Source organism: Mauremys reevesii, linkage group 7, assembly GCF_016161935.1.
Source record: "Mauremys reevesii isolate NIE-2019 linkage group 7, ASM1616193v1, whole genome shotgun sequence".
Classification (NCBI taxonomy): Eukaryota; Metazoa; Chordata; order Testudines; family Geoemydidae; genus Mauremys; species Mauremys reevesii.
Genome location: NC_052629.1, coordinates 43,410,418 through 43,430,525, shown reverse-complemented (window position 1 = coordinate 43,430,525; position 20,108 = coordinate 43,410,418). Strand labels below are relative to the sequence as shown.

The 20,108-nt window shown below is 41.2% G+C and overlaps 2 protein-coding genes across 12 annotated transcripts in view; both read right to left on the bottom strand.

Annotated features, from left to right (window-relative positions):
• The window catches only part of RUFY2 (RUN and FYVE domain containing 2), a 66,397-nt gene extending 55,328 nt beyond the window's left edge, over positions 1-11,069 (bottom strand). For 6 of the 9 annotated variants that reach the window (XR_005582741.1, XR_005582740.1, XR_005582738.1 and 3 more), the window contains exons 1-3: positions 10,362-10,517; positions 6,368-6,541; positions 4,893-5,010 (exon numbers count right to left, since the gene is read on the bottom strand). Coding sequence is in view for 4 of the 9 variants with exons in the window: in XM_039481143.1 (XP_039337077.1) it covers positions 4,893-5,010; positions 6,368-6,541; positions 10,362-10,443 (374 nt within the window). In the remaining 5 variants the exon portion in view is untranslated. Of the gene's footprint in view, positions 1-4,892; positions 5,011-6,367; positions 6,542-10,361; positions 10,519-10,808 lie in introns of those variants that run through there. The other 3 variants (XR_005582739.1, XM_039481144.1, XM_039481146.1) reach the window with 3 other exon arrangements.
• Positions 11,070-15,365: 4,296 nt separating this feature from the next.
• Positions 15,366-20,108, bottom strand: part of DNA2 (DNA replication helicase/nuclease 2) — a 40,324-nt gene continuing 35,581 nt past the window's right edge. For 2 of the 3 annotated variants that reach the window (XM_039547544.1, XM_039547543.1), the window contains exons 19-21: positions 19,520-19,702; positions 18,668-18,814; positions 15,367-16,579 (exon numbers count right to left, since the gene is read on the bottom strand). In XM_039547544.1, the coding sequence (XP_039403478.1) occupies positions 16,523-16,579; positions 18,668-18,814; positions 19,520-19,702 (387 nt within the window). In that variant the 3' untranslated portion in view covers positions 15,367-16,522. Of the gene's footprint in view, positions 16,580-18,667; positions 18,815-19,519; positions 19,703-20,108 lie in introns of all 3 variants that reach the window. The other variant, XM_039547542.1, reaches the window with a different exon arrangement.

The following is a 20,108-nucleotide window of genomic DNA, read 5'->3' as shown; positions in this document are numbered from 1 at the left end:
GGTATACTGTGAAGAGGGTTATATGGTTTCTGATACACCAATTCCAGAAACAACTGCACATGAGTGGACCAATGGACACTGCCTACTAAAAAAACTCCGGATTCAAGCACATTGTGCATATGTATACCCACGTGCGGAATACACAAAAGAACTAATCACTGGAAGAAGCATATCTTGCTTCAAGAAAAAACTACTTTTCACCTTTTCTGGTGACCAGGCCCTAGACATACTGTATATACATAAGTCCTTACATAATATCTGTGCATACATGTCACAATATTGATAACAAATGTGACACTGGCTTTCATTTGAGTCCTCACATGACACACTTTGGTGAACTGGAACGTATAGGTCAGATCCACGAGACCCCTATAACCTCTCTACACCCCCTTGCCAGCTGGCATTAAGAGGTTCTTGGGTCACTCCACATCCTTTAAGTTTTCACAATTACTAGATCTCATCTTCTCCCAACCTGTTTTTCTCCCCATAGATTGGAAGACAAAAAACAAGCTTTCCTGCTTTTTCACCTCCCAGTCCGTTTCTCAATTTTGAATGAGTTTGTACAAATGAAAAACAAATTTTCTGCACCTGCTAACTAAAACTAAAACCACAATTAAGGCAAAAAACTTTTCTACATAACAAGCTGAAAGTATTTACATTTAAAAATATGTAAATACCAGCATTCACTCCATTGTAAAGACTGAACATAATACAGATACTTAATGAAGTACACAACATTGTGATATATTCATAAAGCTTAAGTTAACCTCAAAAGTTAAATATGTTTTCCTCCTGATTCTGTATATATTTAAAAATGCACCACTCCTTTTTAACTCATTACAACTTGAGGAGGGCTCATTGATGTAGCTTTTTATAATTTAAATTATTTTAATAGACTACAGTAATTTTAGGTTAACATAGGTTGTCATAATAAATTTAATTTTAAACATTTTTCCCCCCCCAAAAAATGTATTTAAGTAAAAAATCCAATTTAAAACAAAACAAACAAAAAAAAACCCTTACATTATTGATTTTATCCACCTTGTAACTAGAAATGTTTTCATGGATTTATTTTTGAAAATATTTGAAGGAAAATAGTTTTTGTTTGGATGCCAACATTTTCCAGCAGTGTTTGCAACCCAAACAGTGCAGTACTGTGCTACTGCATGAGAATCAGAGAGTGAAAACAATCACTATTTTAATTGTCCAAGCAAAGTACTGTGTAGAAAGTAAAAACAACAAAAAACAAAATGGTAAAATATAATTTCTTTTTTATTGGTTAAGGAACTAATACTAATACAGGGAAGAAAAATAGATGATTCTTAATCTGACAGTGTCCTTTTACAAATGTTTACAACAGAAGTTCAAAAAAAGTATTTTATTTAGAAAAAATTGGAGAATATCTTGCAAACAGGCCCATCAAGAGAAATTTAGAGCCCAGGTACATCAAGTTTGCTGGGGGCCCACCCCTTCCATTTTATCCCAGTTACAGAAGTTCGGGGGGCCCCACAGGTTAGGGCCTCTGTACAGTTGTCAACCCTTGTCCCTGTTATTTTCAGCCCTGCTTTCAAATCCTCACAAAGTCAGAACGGTTTGAAAGAAAAGCATGTGGACATCCACTAACAAACTGTGCAGGGAGGTCCAGTTCTTGCGACCCACACAAACTGAATACTCTATATTTTGCACAGTTCTATCTTTAGACAGATACCTTTTTTCAAGATAGTTTTACTAACATAAAGGTGTGTCCCAAACACTGAACAAAATGCAAAGAGGATGAATACATAACGGACTGGGAAACTCTATTAGATGCTATACATTTCCTAGCATACGAAGCAAACTAAACTGCATCACTGAGAGTGACTGCAATGGTCTAGTGACTGTGCTGTTTGCCACAATATGAGGATTAGAGTTACATCCTCCAGCTGATGCCATGGGAGCATCATGTACTTGAAATAAGGCTAGCGGTAAACAAATAAACTTGAGGATTCCAAAAGACACCAGCACACCAAAAATAATAAAACATTTACAAGACTGTCTCAATCACCTTATTTTTCCCCCCCAATAATTAGATACCAGCAACACCAGTTGATATCATATACATCATATTTGATGCTGGAAATAGAGACAAGATTTCATTTAACGTCTGATCAAGCTAAGAATGGGAAGGCAGGTGGATTACTGTTCACTAGCTAACCTACAAGACAGTCGTTATTATACTATTTTTATGCAACATTTGGAAAATTAGTACAACTGAGACATAAGGGTATTACTTTTGCAGGTAGCATGGGTTGTTATAGCAGGGATAAAGAAGAGACAAGACAGAACTGGGAGTGCTATCAAATCAGTATCTTAGATGTCTGAATACTAATGTGAGAAGTCTGGGGAATAAGAGGGGAAAAACTTGAAATGATAGTAAATAAACACAACTATGACATAGTTGGCATCACAGAGACCTGGTAGGAAATATGCATGGCTGGAATATTGGTATAGAAGGGTATTGCTCAGGAAGGACAGGCGGGGAAAAAGGGAGGTGTTGCCTTATATATTAAAAAAGTATACACTTGGACTGAGGTTGAGATGGAAATAGGAGACAGACCTGTTGAAAGTCCCTGGGTAAGGACAAAAGGGGTAAAAAAACAAGGATGATGCCATGGTAGGGGTCTACTATAGACCACCTAACCAAGAAGAAGAGGTAGATGAGGCTTTTTTTAAACAACTAACAAAATCATCCAAAGAACAGGACATGGTGTTGATGGGGGACTTCAACTACTCAGATGTCTGTGGGGAAAATAACACAGCAGGGCACAGATTATCCAATAAATTCTTGGAATGTATTGGAGACAATTTTTTATTTCAGAAGGTAGAGAAAGCTACCAGGGGACAGGCTGTTCTAGATTTGATTTTGACAAATAGGGAGGAACTGGTTGAGAATTTGAAAGTGAAAGGCAGCTTCGGTGAAAGTGATCATGAAATGATAGAGTTCATGATTCTAAGGAATGGTAGGAGGGAGAACAGCACAATAAAGACAATGGATTCCAGGAAGGCAGAGTTTAGGAAACTCAGGGAGCTGGTAGGTAAAACCTCATGGGAAGCAAGTCTAAGGGGAAAAACAATTGAAGACAGTTGGCAGTTTTTCAAAGAGACATTAGTAAGAACACAAGAGGAAACTATCCCACTGTGTAGGAAAGATGGGAAGTATGGCAAGAGACCACTCTGGCTTAACCAGGAGAACTTCAAGTATCGAAAAATCAAAAAAGAGGCCTACAAAAAGTGGAAACTAGGTCAAATTACAAAGAATGAATATAAACAAATAACACAAGTATGTAGGGACAAAATTAGAAAGGGCAAGGCACAAAACGAGATCAAACTAACTAGAGACATTAGGGTGATAAGAAAACATTCTACAAATACATTAGAAGCAAGAGGAAGACCAATGACAGGATAGGCCTGTTACTCAATGGGGGGGGTGGTTGGAGGAAGGGGAATAACAACAGAAAATGTGGAAATGGCAGAGGTGCTTAATGAGTTCTTTGTTTCGGTTTTCACCAAGAGGGTTGGTGGTGATTGGACATCTAACATATTGATTGCCAGTGAAAATGAGGTAGGATCAGAAGAGGCTAAAATAGGGAAAGAACAAGTTAAAAATTACTTAGAGGGTAGTTATCCATGGGTCACAGTCATTCTGGAAGGACATAATGAGTGGAGTCCCACAGGGATCAGTTCTGGGGCTGGTTCTGTTCAATATCTTCATCAACGATTTAGATAATGGCATAGAGAGTATACTGATAAAGTTTGCAGCCGATACCAAGCTGGGAGGGGTTGCAAGTGCTTTGGAGGATAGGATTAAAATGATCTGGACAAACTGGAGAAATAGTATGACATAAACAGGATGAAATTCAATAAAGGAAAAATGCAAAGTACTCCATATAGGAAAGAAAAATCAGTTGCACATATACAAAATGGGAAATGACTAACTAGGAAGCAGTACTGCAGAAAGGGATCTGTGGGTCATAGTGGACCACAAGCAAAATATGAGTCAACAGTATAATGCCATTACAAAAAAAGCAATCATTCTGGGATGTATTAGCAGGAGTGTTGTAAGCAAGACACGAGAAGTAATTCTTCCGCTCCACTCCGTGCTGATTAGGCTTCAGCTGGAATATTGTGTCCAGTTCTGGGCGCCACATTTCAGGAAGGATGTGGACAAATTGGAGAGTCCAGAGAAGAGTGACAAAAATGATTAAAGGTCTAGAAAACATGACCTATGAGGGAAGTTTGAAAAAATTGGGTTTGTTGAGTCTGGAAAAGAGAAGACTGAGAGGGGACATAACAGTTTTCAAGTACATAAAATATTACGAGAAGGAGGGAGAAAAATTGTTTTTCTTAACCTCTGAGGACAGGACAAGAAACAATGGGCTTAAACTGCAGCAAGGGAGGTTTACATTGGACATTAGGAAAAACTTCCTAACTGTCAGGGTGGTTAAGCACTGGAATAAATTGCCTAGGGAGGTTGTGGAATCTCCATCACTGGAGATTTTTAAGAGCAGATTAAACAAACACCTGTCTGGAATGGTCTAGATAATACTTAGTCCTGCCATGAGTGCAGGAGACTGGACTAGATGATCTCTCAAGGTCCCTTCCAGTCCTATTCTTCTATGATTCTACCAACACAATAAAAGGCATTTCATTTTTAAAGTATTTAGCTTCTTCAATGTGAGAAAGGTTCTTCTTCTAAATTCTCTCAACGCAGTATCTAAAATCCAAGTACTAGTTTTGGCACAATATATTTTGCACTTTAAGGGTCTGAGCCCTTCCATTGACTCTAATGGGCACTGGATCAGGCCCTAAACCTTTACTGCAGCAAATGTTATGTTTTTACCAACACTACTCACTTGAGACCAGGTAAATCTCTGACGCTAGCTGCTATCTCCTCAGCTTCTGGGTACAACTTCTCCACAAGTTCCAGTGGGCCCCAGATTGTTTTATTGTAACTTAGAAAAGATTTTCTTACTGAGAAAAGGAAAACATAATAATTTAGTTGACAATTTAAGTTACTTAGCTCACTCTCTCACATAGAGTTCACAACAGCATACCTGGGTTAGAAATTGTCTACATAAATTGTTTTAAAATAATGTACTGTGAATACAAGTATTTATATAACAAACTTTGATTAACCTTTAAAAGTAAGTCAGAGTGGTTTGGGAATTTCTAAAAAGAATCTTATAAAGTAGCAATTCTGTTTTCATGTTTGAAACAGACATGCTGAAGCATAACCATGTCAATGTAAGAGTGAAATGAAATCAAAATATAAGTAACATGCATTTGATCCTGGAAACTGATCAAACATATATATATAGTCACTTAGGGATATCTTACAAAGAAGAAAAAAGTGTAAGTGTGTAAAAAATTTTTGTTATGGTTATCAGTACTTCATAAGAACGGCCATACTGGGTCAGACCAAAGGTCCATCTAGCCCAGTATCCTATCTTTTGACAATGGCCAATGTCAGGTGCTCCAGAGGGAATGAACAGAAGAGGTAATCTTCAAGTGATCCATTCCCTGTCGCTCATTCTCGGCTTCTGGCAAACAGAGGCTAAAGACACCATCTCTGCCCATCCTGGCCAACAGCCACTGATAGACCTATCCTCCATGAATTTATCTAGTTCTTTTTTGAACCCTGTTACAGTCTTGGCCTTCACAACATTCTCTGGCAAGGAGTTCCACAGGCTGACTGTGCGTTGTATGAAGAAATACTTCCTTTTGTTTGCTTTAAACCTGCTACCTATTAATCTCATTTGGTGACCCCTAGTTCTTGTGTTATGAGGAGTAAATAACATTTCCTTACTCACTTTTTCAACACCAGTCATGATTTTATAGACCTCTATCATACCGCCCATGAGTCATCTATTTTCCAAGCTGAAAAGTCTTAGTCTTATTAATCTCTCCTCATATGGCAGCTGTTCTACACCCCTAATAATTTTTGTTGCTCTTTTCTAAACCTTTTCCAATTCCAATATATCTTTTCTGAGATGGAGCGACCACAACTGCACAAAGTATTCAAGATGTGAGCATACCGTGGATTTATATAGAAGCAATATGATATTTTCTGTCTTATTATCTATCCCTGTCTTAATGATTCCCAACATTCTGTTTGCTTTTTTGACTGCTGCTGCACATTGAGTGGATGTTTTCAGAGAACTATCCACAACTCCAAGATCTCTTTTTTGAGTGGTAACAGCTTCAGATTTACTATAGAGTGCTATACATATTCAAACTGTTGTACAAAGAGGATAATGCATCACATTCTAGAAACAAAATTTCAAAATGGTTTGGGACAGGAAATACATGAATAAAATGATTACTGCACCTTTAAGACCATGTTTAAGGCAGTGCTCCATAACGACAAAGAACTGTTGCAAAGGTGGATAATCAGAATCCAGAGTACGGCCAAAGCTCAAAGCCGATTCAATCAGTCCTTTGATACTCAATTTAGCCATGTTCAGCAAATTTGCTCTTTCTACAGCTGTGGGGTCTTTTACAGCTAAAACAAAGGAAAAATAAGCATATTTCAATTATGAAAGCAAAAAAATTCACTAAATGCTTTCCTGTTCAAAGCACTTTGATCCCAATCTGTATTTAATCAAAGGAATAAAATCCATTAACTGCTGTAAAGTCACAGTGCCATAAAACAGCATGCACTCCAAAACAAACACGCTTACACATCTTATGTTTGTGTAATATGTAAATAAAAATGAAGTAGGCTGTTATTGCCTTCCATTCTTCCATGCACTATATGGGATGTCATAATTTGAGTCACACTATTGTCTCAATTCATCTCAGCACTGGTCAGGACCAGAAGGGCAACCTAGCTTGGCTTAGAAGACAAGTGAAAGCAGCACTGACAATGAATATGGAAAAAGCAATGAAAAAAAAAAATCAGCTGGTTAACAGGGCTCAGAGACTCTTCTATGATACCAAAGCTGCGTTCACACATGTATAAGAGATGTGTCTCATTAATATAGTATATCCAGCAACATTATTTGAATCCAAGTTATGCATCCAGCACAGAAACAGATGTCAATTATCTCTTTAACATATAAACAGTTTGTATTGTAGCCCTAATTCCACAAAGACTTAGGCCTGAATTTAACTTTACACACTGTAAAGTCCCTCTGACTACATTCTATGAGTAGAACATGGTTAAGCACATGCATAAGCATTTGTAAGATCAGGACATAGTTCCTCACCCACTAGCATAATACTGTAGTTTTGGTTTACAGTTCTACACAGGAAAGTTTAAAGTGGACACACAAAACCAAGTTAATTTTCCATATTTTTTTAAAATTCATTCAAACATTTCTACCCATAATACATAGAACTTTCCAAAGCAATCTAAATTGAGAGATCAAAGAGATCACATGAGAATCTAAGCTTTCTTTCTTTCAAGTTTCTAGTCCTTACTGTTATAAATAAAAGTTTGAAAAGGCAAATAACTCAAAATGTATCTTGTTATATCTCATGATTTTTAACCCAGTCTTGTGATATTTTGGGGCCTGACTCATGGTTTTTATGCTCCTATTTTCAAATATATTGTAAGTGGCCTTTGCCTAAGTTCCCTCTAAGCGCTGCGCAGGTGCTCAGGCTGCAGCGGGGGGAGATGCTTTTCCCCACCAGCCCCAGCCCAGCCCAGCCCCGCACCTGCCATGGCTGGGGGAGAGATGCCTATCCCGCGGCCCCAGCCCCAGAGCTACCGTGGCGGGGAGAGGCGCCTCTCCCCCCAAGCCCAGGTGCTGCCACAGGGAGAGAGAGCTGGAGGGAGTCCTCTCTCCCCACCATAGCCCTGGGGCAGCCTGCACTCCAAACCCTCATCTCCAGCCCCACCCCAGAGCCCACACCCCCAGCTGGAACTCTCACTCCCTCCTCCTCCCCCCCTGCATCCCAAACCTCTGCCCCAAGCCCTCTCCCACACCCCAAACCCCTTGGCCCCATCCCCACCACGTTAATTTTGTTATGTGCACCAATATGGAGGTGATGTATCACACATCACTACATATTGGTGCACATAACAAAATTAATTCCGCACATGCATGGGAAAAATTAGAGGGAACACTGGCCTTTACTCTCAGATCTCTTTTGGTAGGTTCCCTCTAAATGGAACAGAATAACTATAAAGGGCTAAACCCTGCTCACTTTACTCAAGAAAGTCAATGAGACTGCTCATATATGACACTAGAGAAACAAGGTGAGTGAGGTAATATCTTTTACTGGACCAACCTGCTTTTGAGCCACCCATAGAGCTCTTCTTCAGGTCTGGGAAATGTACTCTGAGCATCACAGCTAAATGCAAGGTGGAACAGACTGAATATGTGCTAACTACTTATGCTAAACAATCTGTTCCACCATACATTTAGCTATGACACAGAGTACATTTCCGAGACCGGAAGAGATCTGTGTGGCTCAAAAGCTTGGCTTTCTCACCAACGAAAGTTGGTCCAACAAAAGATATTATTACCTCACCCACCTCGTCTGTCTAACATCCTGGGACCGACATGGCCATGACTATGCTGCATACACTGGCTTTAATGGACTTGTGGAAGTTAAGCAAGATTTGGCCCTAAGATATCGTATTCTTTCAATATGGATATACAGCAGGGGTAGGCAACCTATGGCACGTGTGCCGAAGGCGACACGCGACCTGATTTTCAGCGGTACTCAGACTGCCCGGGTCCTGGCCACTGGTCTGGGGGGCTCTGCATTTTAATTTAATTTTAAATGAAGTTTCTTAAACATTTTAAAAACCTTATTTACTTTACATACAACAGTAATTTAGTTATATATTATAGACTTATAGAAAGAGACCTTCTAAAAACATTAAAATGTATTACTGGCACATGAAACCTTAAATTAGAGTGAATAAATGAAGACTCGGCACACCACTTCTGAAAGGTTGCCCACCCCGATATACAGTTTCCATTAGTAGAGTGTTGGATATTCATTGCATATATAAATAGTATCCACAACAGGAAATATGATTAGTCACTGAAAATTACAGCTTATTTGTCAAAGTCACCATGATTTAGGACCTCGTTGGGAGCCAACAGAAGATACTGACTGTTTCTCTTTTATTATGGAAAAAAGTGCCTTTGATAATAGCAAAGACTCATGCATCCACTTGATTCTCACAGAAGACAGATAAAGTCTGAAAAGAACAGAAACTTGGATAGCTTTAAGTGATCAGTCCTCCCTTAGCCCCTGATCCTGTGCCATTATGTGACCAGCTACAACATGGGGTCCCACTGATTTCACTGGGATTCAAGGCAGACACAAAGTTCCAGTGCAGCAGGTCGTGTTGCTGGATAGGGGCCAGCTGGACCATTTCTGGAAACCTCTTGTATTCTGTAAATTTACACATCATTCAAGTGCACACATTGAGAGTTCAGGCACTTCCTAACTAGACTAAGATGGGCCATTCAGTTGAACCCTTTTATGATTTAAGTCCTATTTTTTTTTTATTGAACCATTTCGCTATATATCAGGATGGCAACCTGCACATGCCCATGCTTTAACACAACTGGGACTATCATTCTACTTCACTATACAAGGAGTGGCACCATGCCCAAGATGGCACAGATTAAAAAATGTTTATAAACGATACAGATGCAAGGGGGGAGTCACAGGGTAGCTGGCCCTTTAAGGGGAGTTGGGCCCAGCCTCACCTTTGACAGATCAGCCGCATCCCAGCAGAGACTGATCTAAGGTTGCCAAGCCTCCAGGATTGGCCTGGAGTCTCCAGGAATTAAAGATTATGGCAGGTGATGAAATCTCCAGAAATACACCCAACCAAAATTGGCAACCCTGGACTGATCAGCTGGGAATCAGGTGACTATGAAAGTCAGTGAGCTGCTCAGTTAGACTGTAAAGTTGCAGGCAGTGGGAGGTCCAAGGATGCTGTAGAAAGCAGGTTTTACTAGGAGGGTGGTGAGGCACTGTAATGGGTTACCTAGGGAGGTGGTGGCATCTCCTTCCTTAGAGGTTTTTAAGGTCTGGCTTGACAAAGCCCTGGCTGGGATGATTTAGTTGGTGTTGGTCCTGCTTTGAGCAGGGGGTTGAACTAGATGACCTCCTGAGGTCCCTTCCAACCCTGATAGTCTATGCGCAAAGGCAGATCCTTCTCTATTGAAAAGCACTCCAAACAATCATGCTTATCTTTCTTTCCCAAAAAAGAACCAATTTCCCATCACCACCCCCACGCAATCACACGGGCTAAGGCTCTCCCATTGCTCTGCCCTCCCCAGTCCCCACAAAACCTCTGGTGGGCTTCTCCCTGCGAGGCAGCCGCCACCCCCGCAGCCAGACAGCACCTCGCCCAGCAGCCGCCCGCCAGCAGCTGTCTGCCCCGCGGGGGGCAGGCGCCCGCTCCGCACCCCACACGCCGACAAGCATCGTTCTCGGGGGTTCCGCTCCTTTGTCACCGCGCTGCCCGGTGTTGCTCAGACCCGTTGTCCGCAGGGAGCCGCGGCCTGGTGCCTGGTTACCTGCCCGGCCGTCCCGCCCCGCCTCCCCCGGGAGCAGGCGGCTCCCGCATACCGCCCGCCTCGGGCGCGCAGAAGCTGCTGGAGCCACCCCAAGTTCTGCCGCGAGGCGGCCAGGCCAGGCACAGACCAGCAGCCGCCGCCTCGGGCTGCTGCCGGACGGGGGCTGCGCGCTGCACAGGGCGCCGCCTCACCCCGTTACCGCCCCCCCCGCCCCCAGCGGGGAGCCCCAGTGCGGCCTGCCCCCGGCGAGCGGGGAACAGAGGCGCCCCTTACCCATGGCCACACAACAGCAGCCAGCTCGTCACAGGCAGGCTTCCCTTGCACGGCTCCGTCTCCTCCGCTCCCCCGTTACAAGCCGCACTGCGCCCCCGGCGGCAGGAGGACCTGCCCCTCTCTGCCCACCCCCGAGCGCAACCAGCTAGGAGTGGCTGCTTCTGGACGCAGGGCAGAGCGCAGCGTCGGTCACCCCAGGCTCCAGCCACACAGAATAGCCGCTGCTCGACCGGGGCTGACGCCGCAAAACTGGGGTCTAGAACCAGCCTTGCCCCACACCTGAGGATTGAACGGGAGGCAACTAGGGGGCCAATCCTGACCCTCTTTCATAAGTAGCCCAAACTACACAGGGATCAGCTGCCACCAGCGCCCTCCACAGGCGGGCAGCAATGGCCCCGGGGGGGCTTATAACAACCAGTTCAGAGAAAACGTTAGCCTCTTTCACTTCTGCACGTATGCATTCAGGTACCCTTTCTGACCTAACGCGTGTGCTTTCCTTTTGTATTAACAAATGGGCGTATTTTGCATTGCACAACCCAGTGCTTTGTTGTAACTTTAGGTTGTAAACCCTTGAGGGAAGGGATTGTCTCTTCTTTAATTGTACAGCATCCAGTCTTTGCGCAGTACGGTTATATAAATATTTTATGAGTGTTCCCCACATTAGATAGATTTTGTTTATGCACCAATAAACTATTCCCCCTTCTACTTGTCAAAAGTACGTGAAGAAGAGAAGGCCAAGCTTGACAGTTTGCTGCTGCTTCTAGTTTCTTGGGATAAATGTAAAAGTGCCCTCCACTTATAGCAAATTAGGTGTGATTGATGTAGCACCTGTGGCAGAAATATGTATATGTAAAAAAATTCTCATGCCTTTCATAAGTGAAAGTGTGCCTAAAGAACTGTATGACAAGGGACCTGTTAAACTTGGTTGTCAAGGCTACTGAAGAAAAAAAAAGTTCAAGTCTCTTAGACTGAAAAGTTAACAAATATGCTGCAGCTCACACATTCAGCTTCAATATGGTAAATAATCAGACATTTATCCCTATTCTATAAAGTACATGTAACAAAATCCTTGCTCCCTCAAACTAATTAATTTAGCATCACACTTGGAGAGTAGGAAAAGGAATCAGAGGCCTTGTCACAGTTCAGCAGCTGCTCAGAAAGCAGGGTGGACTAGGAAAGGTGGAAGAGGTTTCTTATAAAGAGAAGTTAAGGAAAGGGCTGATGGGGTTTTATGAGGGAGTTTTGCCTACATATAAGAGGACATGCAAAAGCCTTCAGAGCTGTTTAAGGAACAAACTGATTAACAAGCAATAAAAGGTTAGAAATATTGGTAAAGCAAAGACATGATCAGCAACATGAATGGTGAATAGATAAGCTAGATGGGGGGCGGGAATTATGAAGAGGTTGAAATGTAAAAAGCTTGGAGGTAGTAACAGTACTACCATAGCACTTACAAACCCTACTCACATACCAGGACCCCATTATTCTAGGCATAGTATAACTAGATGAAAGACAATTACTACGTGTAATATAGGAGCCAAGAAATTGATACAGGTAAGTGAGTACAAAGACACAATGAGACAATATTGGTCAGCATGATAGACCATGATCTTAGTCTCAGTGCACCCACAGTCTAACTGTGCATAGAAAAAATGTGGACCATCACCAAAAAGGAGTTTCAAAGAGGAGGGTCGCAAGTGGAGAATGAAGTAGCATTACAGCTGATTACAATAAGCAGTAAGGTCACCATGGGAGAAAGCACAAAGGTATTTATTTGAAAATTTAACAAACAGATGATAGAAGCTGCTATCAGGTCAGAGAGGAAGTGGAAGTTGACATCTGGATAGTGAATGAAACGGAATTGAAATGGAAGGCACTGAAAGTGAAGACGAGTAACATGTTTGTTACAAGAGGGGACGAGGAGCCACTAGAGAGATCAAAGAGAGGAATGATATGCTCAAAGCAACTGGCAAGGAGAATAGTCTTTGCAGCAGTAGTCTGAATGGATATGAGGGAGTAAGATTAGACTTGTCAAGGGCAAAGAAAAGTATGCCCAAGCTCTCATCTTGATTACTGCAACAAGAGTTGTCCAGGTGGATGGATAGGAAAGGTCATATCTTAGCAATATTATGCAGAAAGAATAGGCAAGATTTAGCCAGCCTGCAATTGAGGACCTAAAGAGGTCAATAAACATGACATCTTACAGGCCTAAGTGACAAGCAAAACAATGATGCTATCTATAAATGATTGAGAAAGGAGGTAGCAAAGATGGCCTAGAGGGGGCAGCTGGAAATTAAGTGCTGTTTCAGCAGTGTTGAACTTGAACTGACAGCTGGACATCCACAAGATTCTAGAAAGGCTGAGGAGACAAGTCTGGACGGGTGGGGGAGGAGAGCAGTAGAGGCACTCAGAGGGGGGGGTTGACATGATTGGAGCAATGAACCAAGATTTTTAGCAACAGCATTTGGAATAGACTTGGAGAAAGCAAGGGTGTAACCCAAGCCTGACCCCAGATGTACAGTACCTTCCCTCCCAAACTGTCTATATTTCATTTCAAACATTCACTTTAATAAAATTTTTAAATCTGTTCTTCAAGGCCAGCAAAGAGGTGCCTGAAGCAGTCAAGACATGAAATAATGAGGATTGAAGTTTTGTCTCTAGGATAGAAAGGAAAAGCTGGAATTTAGATTTTAGGCAAGTATAAACAGCAAGATTTAGAAATAGCCTGAACACACAGATCCAGCCAGAGGGCCAAGTTAAAAATTACTCATTTAAAAATATTAAATGAGGAGGATAGCAGTGATATCCATGGTGACAGACAGAGAGGGCTTGGGCAGGAAAGATGAAGAGCTCAGCTTCAACCACACTGAGTTTAAGATGACTGGAAATTCATGAAGAGATATCAGGAAGAGATTATAAAGTACAGATGAGAAGCAATAGAAAAGTACCTATAGGCCAGCAGTAATACAGTCATGCTGAATGAAGCAGCTAGCACTAGCCTTTATTTGTAAGCGTTAGCCTAAAATAAGTTTGGAATCAAACAATTTTTGTGCTTATTCACCACTTAAAAACCCTTATGCCTGATTTTCATGTAGTGCAGTTTTATCTGTAGGTATTTCTTAGTTTCAGCTAAACTCCACTCTGTAGAGGGCACATTTTAACTACTGGAGGAGAGGGAGATGGCTGACTTTTACACTACATGAAAATCAGGCATAATCAGGGTAAGTGAGATTTTACAAATTTTTCATTTAAGTTATCATAATACTGATTTTGATTATCAGTAATAGGGTCAGATCCTCTGTTAGTATAAATCAGTGTATGTCAACTTCCAACAGCTGAGGATTTGGCTTATAATATTGAATATCTCAAACTTCAAAACATAAGCAATTACTGACAAGTCAAAACTGAAGGAAAAATTCTGTGGAAAGAGATGCCAGATTGCTCCAGCATGCTTACTGAAGTATTGGAAGCAAATATAATTTTTACACATTTTAAAACTTTCCCACCTTTAAATATTTGTTTGCTGCCTATCATAGGTGGCAGGTTGCTAAGACTTAAAGGGGAGCAGCCGTACTTAATCTACTTTCTGAGCCTGGCCACCACCAGGGCCGGTGCAACCATTTGGGATTTGGGGGGCGCCATTTTCTTCGGCAGTGACCGTGGCGGCTGGATCTTTGGCCACCCCGGTCGCTGCCGGCATTTAGGCAGAGGAGCTCAGGGAGGGCCGCCTGCAGCAAATAAGGGAGGGGGCAGCACACAGGGGAACTCCCTGCCCCAGCTCACCCCTGCCCCGCCTCCTCCCCGAGCACACCGTGGCCTCTTCACTTCTCCCACCTACCACGCTTGCAGCTCCTAAGCTGATTGGCGCCGCAAGCCTGGTAGGCGGGAGAAGTGAAGAAGCCACAGTGTGCTCGGGGAGGAGGCAGGAGAAGTGAACCAGCAACAGTGTGCTCGGGGTGCTTGTGCTCGGAGCAGGGGTGAACTGGGGCAGGGGGTGCCTCAAGGCAGAGGGTGCGGGGCAGGGAGCTGCCACCAGGGGGCACCTCAGGGCGGGGGTACGGGGGAGAGGCGCAAGGTGGAAGTTTCACCTAGGGCGCAAAACATCCTTGCATCGGCCCTGCCCACCACCCACCCAGCTTGGCCGATAAAGCCCAGTGGCCAGCAGCTCCAGGGCCAAGAAGGGAGTAAGGCAGATGTTGCAGGGGAGGAGGAACCACCTGTGTACAGGCAGGCACATCAAGTGACCCAGTGGTGCACTCCTTTGAATCTGCGAGCATCGAGACCCAACAGGCCAGAATGGGTAGCTAGGCCAAACGTGCACAAAAGAAGCTGCCTCTGCAGAGTGAATTGCAGTGGACTCAGCCCCCTCAAAGGATATTTTCACCAGCTGCCTATGTTGCTATTGAAAAAAAAAGTAACATACGTGAGTTCAGTTACACAGCAAGTCATTGTGTCTATGCATTTCAACTGAAAATACTGATATTTTGTTTGATTCAAGCAGTGCCATAACTAGCCCAATCGTAACAATTTAGCAAATTTTTATTACATTACAAAAAAAATAGTGAATTTTAAAACCAGAAATGCCCACATCTAATGTATAAAGTCATGAACAACTCTTTGCACACAACTTTGACATTAAAGAAACTAAATGTGAAAAAATACAATGAATAGCATGTGTGTCTTTTTGAAGAGTCAAAAGTTAAAATCTACAAATGAATGTTAGGTTAATAGCATAAACTAAAGGATTAAGCATGAGGTAGTTCTATTTTAGCTTTCTTATACTGTGTCAAGTAAAGGGAAATTTGCATCATTTAAGGAAGCAACCTGGCATGTAAGTTTATTAACAGTAAACTACAAATCTGTCCCCAAACCAACAACTCCCAAAAGAAAGCCAATACTACATATGAAATCCTGGCTCCATTAAAGTCAAAAGAGTCTTGCCACTAACTTCAAGGTTGGCCAGGATTTCACCCCATAAGTTTTTAAAAAGCTTTCATTTGCTAAAATAATTTAACTCTTAAAGGCGAATAGGTATATCAACATCACATTTCTCAGAACATATCCATAAGCTAGTGGAAGATGGAAATATGTTATCAAGTTGTGTCAGCGTGAGAAGTCTAGAATACAATTATGTATGAAAACATAAGTGTTATTTTCTTACACGTAGGATAGACTTTAAAAAGAAGGCAACAGGATGGGCATTGGAAATAGAAAAGGGAACTCATTTTCTAAGAGGCACAAAAATACAATCTTATAGTTTGAAAGAAAGGGAATTTCTATGTAAGAACTACATTTTAAAATCTGCAAAGCCAAAATGATCCCAAATGTATTGTCACTCAAAGCAGTGTCTATTATTTGTACTGAGTGGCAAATAGGCAATTTCTTATCACCCACAAGAAATATATAGATAAATATATATCCAAAGGAAAATGGAATACGAGAGTAGCTATCTAGTACCTCTAGAAGTGCAGACTTTTGTGCTACTGATATGGTAGTGTCACACTGGTAATAAAATTACCTGTTTTCTTTATAAGAATTTGTGCAATATGGTGAAGAGAAACTTTTACAGTTTGAGAAAGCAGACTGAAATCAAATCCATTCAGACTACATGCTGCACTCAGCACCCATAGTCTACTAAACCATTATTTGCATTCAGCAGCACATGTAGAAAGTGAACAAGATGACTTTTTTCCTCAAATTCTTCATCTTTATAGTCATAGGAGGTTACACTGATAGACACGTTCATGTGCTCCTGACGGAAGATTGAAAATGTAATAAAAGTTAAGGAAAATAAACTTCAAATACTTGGATAATATTTTGTTCTTGCAAAAGACAGTTTATAAGTGTAAGGGTCTGTCTTGTGTCAAAAGTAATTTCTGGGCGCATCACAATGCCATCTTCAAACCTTCCCACTTCACAGGCTCTCTTTTAGCAGTTATAGGTTTCTCTAATTACTCTAAGGGTACGTCCAGACTACCCGCCGAATCGGTGGGCAGCAATCGATTTCGCAGGGATCGATATATCGCATCTCATCTAGACGCGATATATTGATCCCCGAACGCGCTCCCATCGACTCCAGAACTCCACCGGAGCGAGTGGCGGTAGCGGAGTTGACGGGGGAGCCATGGACGTCGATCCCAAGAGGTGAGGACGGGAGGTAAGTCGGGATAAGATACTTTGACTTCAGCTACGGTATTCCCGTAGCTGAAGTTGCATATCTTACCTCGACACTGCCCCCCAGTGTGGACCAGGCCTAAGAGACAAAGTATAATGAAAAGACTCAATGAACAAGAGAGATTATGTATATAAAAAGATACCCATTTTTTCAGTTCTAGGAGCCTTATTAATTATTGCACTATCAATACAATTCCTTTTAAATACATGCCCTCTCCCTCCACACGTTTGAAGAAAATAAAAAGTTGACAAGTTAACCACATCTAGTGGACTATACAATGGATAGACAGAAAAACAGGGTTAAATAGAGGCCTGTTTTTATGTAGCTTTAGTTTAAAATGTTAAAAAGTGTAGCCTCGTTCAGTGTTTCCCAAACAGTATGTCTGGATCACAGGAAGTTTCTAGATGGGGTGCCATGTCCAGGGGCGCATTAGCCCATCACTGAGCCTAGACAAAAACACATTTCTCCCAGCCTTGTGTGCAGGGGAGGATTGATGAGCAAATTGGCCCTGCACTCACCCCGCAGCAGCAGCTTCTATCCCATGAGGCTGGGCCCGGCTCCCCGCTCTGAGTTTTGCAATCTGATGCGTAAGGTCACACCACCATTCTCTCAGATTTGGCCCAGCCAAATTTTAGAGTACACCACCAGGTTCTATGCCAGGCAGTTAGAGCACTTTGCAAGTCACACCGCTTTAGAGACTCTTGCCACATTGTGTAAACAAGCCCTTAAAATCAAAGCTGATTTGCAAATTGTGGAATATACAATTACAAATTTTGGACTCACTTATTAGCTGGACCCAAAGCATACCAACTAAACATATTAAAGGGGTAACTTTTCCCACTATAATACAGGTTGAACATGTAGTACAGGCCACGATTTGTGCATCTTGAAAAGTCTGAAACATTTGCCCCAAATCTTGCTACAGCTCTGTTACAGATACAACTCCTGACACTAGACACAACATTCAAGGAAATGGTATTTGAGTAGCCTCCTTTGGCTGCTGGTGTTGATTACAAATCATGAGAGAACACAGAATATGTTTCATAGCAGCAATAGCCAATGGGGAAGACCATACTGAATAAGAGAACTTGTAATTCAATAAGCTGTTACAACTTTGCAAGATGAAGAATCTACAATATCTATAAGGTGCTCCCTGTTCTTCTTGAGATGCTGCCTATTCAACTGTTAAGTTACTGAATAAGTAGACTAGCTACAAACATAGAAGTCTACAGCACTGAGATGGGGACCACAGCACAAAGTATTTTATTGTAATTGTTTCATAGTTTAATGTTCAAAGAGGACTTTCACCCCAACATCCATTACTAAATGGAAACTTGTTGGCAAAAACGCAAGTTACAAATATGGGCAAATATTAAGGTTGTCTATTCTAAGAATAATGTATATTTATTGTAAATATAAAAGTCAGATGTAGCCTGTGGCAAATTGAAAATGCAATTCCCATGCTACAAAGCTTCAGCTCCCCAGTCTAGCAGCACTTTTTCCTTCCCTTCAAAGCACTCTCTGTAGTATATACCCTTCTCAGCATATAATTCCAGTCTGTTTCAATAGAAGTATGCAGTTTCAACTATTGTAATTTATCCCATTTTCAAATATTAAAACTAAGGAGAACATATTTATCCAGGAAGAGTATCAGGATATACAGAAATGCATAGGAAAAGGATATCATGGCTTCAGAATTTAAATGGCAGAGTAACTTCTCTAAAGGAGGATAGCGGCATAGTGATGGAACACAGCCCACCATGATTAATTTGTGCTTCGCTCTTGTAATAGCAACATTAAGACGCCTCCAGTCCATCAGAAGTGTTCCAAGCTGTTGAAATTAATATAATTATTTATTCTCTCTCTCTCTCACCTTAATTTCCAACTTTTTAAAAAGAATGAAAAGTGTAGAAGTACAACCCATCTTCAATTTTTTAAATCTCAAGGAGGTTGCTTATATTTCTTAAAAAGGAACATGTAAAATTTAGTTCCAAATTATGTTTCTATAAGATTAAAAAAAATTTAGCCAACATAAATCATCATTATTTTAATCCTAATATAACATTGTTAATCACTCTTAAGTTTTTCCAACCCAAACATTAAAACAATATGCTAGAGGAGGAGAAAAAATGAAAGTGGTTAGAAATACAAAAAGGTTAAACCCACTAATTTATTTTCATTATTCAAGTGAGAACAAAGCCAAACAGTATGAATTAACTAAATTTGAATTTAAAATATTTCATTTTAAAATATAAGCATGCTATCAAAGTGTTCAGCAAATTGTTGACACTATACAAACAATTAAAAATGGCATTTTAACAAAAATATCCTTAATCTGTCTATATTACTTTGTAAATGCCAACTATCCACTCAGTTTTCCCAGTGTAAGTGCAATTGTTATAGATGTAACTATGACAAACATATTCATGCATGTTCAGTAAAAAGTATTCATGTCTTATTTTGAAGATTTCAGTTAATGGTAGTCTTAACTTTGTGAAATGTCTTCGAATTATTTAGTTAAATGTAGTCCACTCACATTTCCATCATTGTTATTCCTAACAAAAGATACTATTATGATACTTTTGTCTCTTCCTTGGTATTTGTCCACAGTATTTACTTCCACTGTACTGATACATGAGCTTGTCATCAAGTCAGTGATTATCTTTAACTGATGTCTGTATGGAGATACGATACCAATATCTGAAGCTTTACAGCCAGCCTTAACGGAAAGAAAAAGCAAGAGTGATTTGAAAACATGACAGTAATTAGTTTGGGGTCTGTTCTACAACCAAGAGATCCTCTAGGAACTCCCAATGCTACAGAATATGACTAATCATTTATCAATGGAAGTCTAAGCACAGTTATTAGTTAAAATCAGGCCTCAAGCTTTGGCCTTCCCTGGCACTTTAGGAGGGAGGGGGTCTTCCAAGTCCTCATTTCTCCCTCTACTTCATATTTTAAAAGAAATCCCTTGTAGCTGATTGTCCTTCAGAAGGCTGAACATAGCTTTCACCAGAGTATGTCAGTCAATGCCATCCCAAGTTCACTCTAGAAGTCGCTGAAGAAGAAAGAGGCACTTCCCCATTCCTTCAAGGACCGAACATGCTGCCTCAATGCACTGTAGA